At 42.2% G+C, this 6,000-nt stretch overlaps 1 protein-coding gene across 2 annotated transcripts in view; it reads right to left on the bottom strand.

The window, feature by feature from the left end:
- Window positions 1–413: 413 nt before the first annotated feature.
- BCAR3 (BCAR3 adaptor protein, NSP family member) overlaps window positions 414–6,000 on the bottom strand; it is a 183,727-nt gene continuing 178,140 nt past the window's right edge. For both annotated transcript variants that reach the window (XM_068239776.1, XM_068239777.1), the window contains 3 exons: window positions 5,555–5,666; window positions 2,499–2,711; window positions 414–1,079 (listed from right to left, as the gene is read on the bottom strand). In XM_068239776.1, the coding sequence (XP_068095877.1) occupies window positions 916–1,079; window positions 2,499–2,711; window positions 5,555–5,666 (489 nt within the window). In that variant the 3' untranslated portion in view covers window positions 414–915. The remainder of the gene's footprint in view (window positions 1,080–2,498; window positions 2,712–5,554; window positions 5,667–6,000) is intronic.

The raw sequence follows: 6,000 nt of genomic DNA, 5'->3' as shown, positions 1-6,000 counted from the left end.
TACACAAGCCCTAATTCATCTGAGCTCACTTGCAAAATCCAAACTTTCATTGGTTTAAGGGAGGGATCACACGTGTGTCTGCGCACCTGCAGACATTTCCTTGCAAATGTTTTTATACGATGTGTGTTAGAACAGCGGTTTCTTTTTTTTTTAGTAGCCAGTGAATTTTAAGGAATCACCTGCGTCGTGCAGAAAGTAGTGCAGGTTGTATCCTTATTTAAATGCTACAAAATCAGACAGCTCCTGCAAATGTATGTAGCGGCCCCATAGGAAGGCAATACAGAACTCCTGCGATGTCAACAAGTGTGACCCCAGCCTGGCGGATATGTCCTGGTGTTAGGAATTACGCCATATGCTTGCTCTCTTCCTCATTACACATACAGGTTAACAAAAAAATTGCTCCAAACCTGAACTGAAGTTGTCTTAATAAACCTTTATTATTCCTCCAGTGCATCGTTTAGTCTCATGTGCACACACTGTTTTCTCTTCTTACTGGTAAATGATGAATTGTTGAAGAATAACGTTCTCTGTTGAGAATATCTCATTGAAATAAAAATGGAAACCTTTTCTTGAGTGTCCTTTATTGGCTTGTCCATTAGCAGCAGAAGTCCATATGACTGATGATCTGATTAATATTCACTATGACATTCGCACAAACTAACAGACGACAACTTCTGTAAGGCGTTCTGCCGTTGGAGGAAACAAGTCATCTGTGATCTACGGCCATTGTCCAGTCCGCTACTACATAATTAGTAGCCACAAATCAATTCATGGTAATAAATAAATAATTGGCTGTTATTGGTTTCTTTTAAAACAAAATATACATTGTGCATATACACTAAAATGGATTCCTACAGACTAATTTAAGAACCAGTCTTCATGTGAAATGCTTGGAGGGCACAGAGCAGTTTTGCTTTAGGATGGTGGTGGTTCCAGTTTTCTTGATAGAGCTGTTAGGATCTGGCTGAACTTCTGGTACCTCTCAGATTGGCTCACTTGGGCTCCCTTACTACCCCACAGCAGCCGCATCTGAAACTCTGTGCGGAAGATCTCACTCATCTCCTCATCCGGGTGAAAACCTGACAAGAAAACATGAAATACAATTATTTTACAATCAGCAACCAACTTGCTAAACAGTTTAAGTAGAGAAAAGAAATTAATCACTTTGCTATGGGATGGTCAATGCAATCTTAATACAGGCGTCCCCTAATTATAAATGACTCGAACATTTCTGAGGCACAAAGTTGTCATGTAAAAAAAAATACAGTACTGTTTTTGTTACATATAGTTGGTTAAAAACACTGTTTTTGCAGTCGTTTTCAATGTGCTTTTAGTTTATATTAAATGGCCAAAACAAGAGTTGTCTGAAAGTAAATCCTTTTATCCACATTTCACCAAATTAACGCAAGACTCAACTTACAAGTTCAGCTTACAATCTCCCAGAACGGAAGCGGTTTGTAATTAGGAGACTGCCTGTAATGCTAAGTTGATGCAAAGATGTGCAACTTGAAAATGTACTAGTCAAATGATGCAGATTGTATGTAGTATAAAAATGCTCCAAATACTGCATAAAATCTTCATCAACTCAAAATAATTAACATCTCATTATTACTGAGCACTGGTTTAACCTCCCTGGCAGTAACCCCGAGCTGAGCTCGGCTAGCCGCTGGGAGCTCAATGCAGAGCAGTGGAGCGCAGCGGGCGTTTTTACTCACCTCCCGGGGGATCCGGCAGCCATTCTACTTCTTTTCCACAGAGGCTCTGAATTACTCTGGTGAGTTCGCCATCAGTGATCTCACTACAGAGTTACAGCGCCACCCATAGAGCAGAAGGAAAATTGCAGCGCTGGAGACCCGGGAGGTGAGTGCTGAAGCTGCTGCTGGCTTTCTGGCTGCATGATTTTTGGCCTGTTTTTAGGGTCTGAACCGTGCTAAAGAGACCCTAAAATCCATAAATAATCATACTGTCAGGGAGGTTAATATGGCACTTTCGAAGAGGAAATAATGAAACAACAGAACTCAGATTACCCAGCCAGAGCCATATAACAGTTGCCTAACGCACGGTTACTTTACTGGTAGCTTCCATATCTTAAAGGAGAACAGTCAGTCTGCACTCTACATGTCACATAACCACTGACACAGATCTTTCCTCAAAATGTCTGTATTATGAGAGCAGAACTTGCAACACACAGAAGTGGTAAGATTGTATCATTAGTGGGAACCATAAGGGAGCAGCTGATGGTGAATGCACTGCCATCAATTGCAGCCATGAAAGAGGCCTTATCAACCAATGAGAAAAACATGGAGTTCTATAAATCAATACATTAAAAGGTATCACTTTTACAAGACTGTTTTTTTCTACCTACATATATAAATCAACACAAAACCATATACAGTTGCCATGATTTCCATCAAATGTAACCCCCCCCCCCCCCCCCCCCCAAAAAAAAATTGGTGCAAAGTCCTGAATCCGGAAAATGACAGGTACACTTCACTCACCTTCCAGTGCCTTCTCTGCATTGCTTTGATACAAAGCTGCATTCTGAGCAATAAATCGTCCTTCGTCCAGATGACTGAACATTATTTCACATCCTCTATCGTGGTTCTCCCACCAGTCCATTCCTTCAAACGTGACGGCCTGACGTTCCAGCAGTGTTATCAGAGGCATCACAAGAGGGACTGTCACTTTCTCCTGCATGCTGAATACTACGCCTAGAACAAGGACACCCATACACTCCAGTTAGCCATAGAGTACACAGAATGGAGTTACATTACCAAACTTTTATAGGAATCCTACAAACAGTCATACAGTGGATATCCCTCCAGCAAGATGCATGTCTTAGCAGATAAATAATATGCCAGGTGAGGCATATTGAGGCTTTAAAAAATATTAAACCATCTACACAAACCTTATTTAAATGTAATTTCCAATTGCTCAAAAGAAAAACAAAAGTCAATCTTTAACCCTTGTGACAAAGTTGAATTTAAAAGTCCCAGTTTATCTGCAATATTATTATAGATGTGCCTCCTAAGGATAAATTATTTTTATAAGTCCTCAAGTACCTTTACTGTAAAATGTTACCACATGCCTGCGGTCTCTTTAGTTCCTTTCTTTGGGGTTCAGTGATGCCTTCTGGGAGGAAAGGTGTGGCCAGGCTACACCTCCTTCCAATCAGATCGTGGATGGGGTATGACCAAGCTGTAGCCCCTCCTCCCTTTAGGGCCAATAGAGGAAGGGTTGTTTGGCTAGTGTGGAGGGTGAAGCATGGATCTGGCTGCAGTGTTTAGAGGGAAGCCTGCATGTCTTTCAGAACAAATGTAGGGATCTGGATTTTTCTTTTTAAACATTTATACTGACAGTAATTTTATACCGAAAATTGGATTTCCCTTTAAAACTGCTGCGTGAGGTTTAGGTAGAATAGCAGTTAGCAGTAACTGTGGCACTGTGTTACCCTGGACTGGAATGTATGAATATTAATGGAGTCACAAGAGCTTCTGGCCCAGAGGATAGTTTCCTCCATATTGAAAGGCCTAATCATTAACCATACAGCACAGAAGAAAAACACTCCGTTTATAACCCGTGAATGCCTAAAATACACTATAGTTATTTATTAACAAGGTGTGACCACAATGTACCAAATACACTCATTAGACAACCCTAAAAGGTTGTGCCGTATCCTATAGCCACCAATGAAATTACTGAATGACGACATTTTATTTCTGTTTGGTTACTGTCTTTTTACAGGGAATGTATTTTGTTTTGCATATTTGTTTTATTCTGATTTTCATATTCTGACATTAAAAAACAAATAATACAAACAAAAGATTAATTTTTTTTCTGCTCCACCTGCTAATATATCCTCAGCTTCAGAGAAATCCACTTTACTGCTAACGTAATTGGTCCCCAGACTTGGTGATTGATAACAAGGGGTGGTCCATGAGCTGCTAATAATTTCATGTTTTGTGAGGATTTGATTTTACTAGTACATGATTTAACCACTTAACGACCGCCTAACGCCGATAGGCGTCGGCGGGTCGTTAGTGGTATAGCATGGAAACGTCCGCTCGAGCGGCCTTTCCATGCCAGTTCACGGAGGGTGTCTCCGTGAATGGTGTGCGAGCCGCCGATCGCGGCTTGCGCGCCTAATGTACACACGTGGGGAAGAAATCCCCGCTGTTTACAACATACGGCGCGCAGCGCCGTAAAGTAGATCGCCGATCCCCGGCCTCTGATTGGCCGGGGATCGCCGGCATCTGATAGGCTAAAGCCTATCCTACAACCAGAGAGAGAGGAGGGTATGGGCAGAGAGGGCGGAAATCGCTGCGGAGGGGGCTTTGGAGAGCCCCCCCCGCAAAGTGTAGCAAGCCGGCGGCGATCAGAACCCCCCAGCAGGACATCCCCTTAGTGGGGAAAAAAAGTGTGTGTGTGGGGGGGAAGTCTGATCGCCCTGCTGCAATCCTGATCGGTGCTGTGGGCTGGAGAGCCCACGCAGCACCGATCTAAAGAAAATAGGCCGATCCTTGTGCAGGTAGTCCCCAGTTAAAGAATGAGATAGGGACTGTAGATTTGTTCTTAACTGTAATCCGTTCTTTAGCCGGGACGTTTGAAACCGCTTCTTCAAACTTCCCCAACGGAAATGACAATCGCGACGGGATCGGGCCGTTCGTATTGGCGGGTCGTTCGTAAGTCGGGCGTCTGTAAACCGGGGACTACCTGTACTAATTTTATGCAACTTTATGTAGCTTGGAGTATGACCAATTACACGAAGTAGCAAATTAATTTGATTAGTCCAATTCCAAGCTGCATACATTGCAGCTTGGAATGTATTATTATTATTAGAGTCTCATCGCCGCACAAAATTGTGAAAAGCTTGCATTTGGGATTACGATTTTAGGTGTGAATGAGGCCCTTACACAGCTGATTTTTTTATTAGGTTGTTATCAACCCATTTATGGCTAGCCTTGCAAAGCTTTCCAAGCCAGCAGATAGAACAATAAATATTTGTAATAATAACTACTGCAAGTCACTGTCCAGAGACTAATGACTATGCCCCCTGCCACTGTTATGTATGTGTAGTATAACTTTTAAATTGGCTCCTAAATATTGTACCTTATTTGGTTTGAAACAGCAGTGGTCACGTGACATCTGCTGCATGTGTACTCCCATCTAGCGGAGCTGTTAAAAGCCATGGAAGGGGAGGTGTGCCAACTGCACGCTTTTGAGGGCATTTGTAAAGTTGTGCACCATTACAAGTGCTGTCAGTTTCTATGCAATGTACGGCCAGCAGTACAGGTTATATTACCAGCACACCAATAACTTGCATTAGAGAAAGAAACTACCACCACACATTGTGCAGATCATAGAGGACCCTTTCATTGAGTCACAGCAATGAGAATGTTGCAAGCATGCAGTTATTCCCACTTAGGCATACAGCATCTTCAGAAGATATTGCTATGCTGGTGACTGCATCCATCTCATGCCATAGCAGGATTGCCATCATATCTCATTATACAGAGGCCACACATTAGCAGAAATCACATGCTGAACAGCTTACCTGCACCCTCGTATAAACTTTTGCTAAAGGGCTTCAGTTGTTTCTCATAAGTGATTGCAGTCTGTGTGAACTGGTGTCTCAACGTGGTCCAAGTTATTTCCAGCCTTGTAATCTATTGAAAAGACAATATTTATTAGTTTATCACGTACATCCCTTTTCCCAATTACTCTGCAATTCCCAGCAAGAACTTCTAGAGCAATATCTTTCAACATTATCATAGCAGCCCATACCCCTTAATCAACACGGTTTGCAAAGTACTCCCTAAACGGTACATTTGCTAGGAACCTCATTTTTAATCTCAAAACTTCTTATAATAGATAAAAATGTGACAAGTTCAAGTATCCAGAGTCCAGCCTAAGCTGTTCCACTTGGGTCAGTCATTTCTTCTGCGATAGGCTACTTTCCTTCTAGCCGTGTATTGCTACTTTTAAAAGTGGCAATCTGCT

Source organism: Hyperolius riggenbachi, chromosome 6, assembly GCF_040937935.1.
Source record: "Hyperolius riggenbachi isolate aHypRig1 chromosome 6, aHypRig1.pri, whole genome shotgun sequence".
NCBI classification, from domain to species: domain Eukaryota; kingdom Metazoa; phylum Chordata; class Amphibia; order Anura; family Hyperoliidae; genus Hyperolius; species Hyperolius riggenbachi.
Note: the sequence above shows the minus strand (reverse complement) of the source record. Positions and strands in the feature narration are given on the sequence as shown.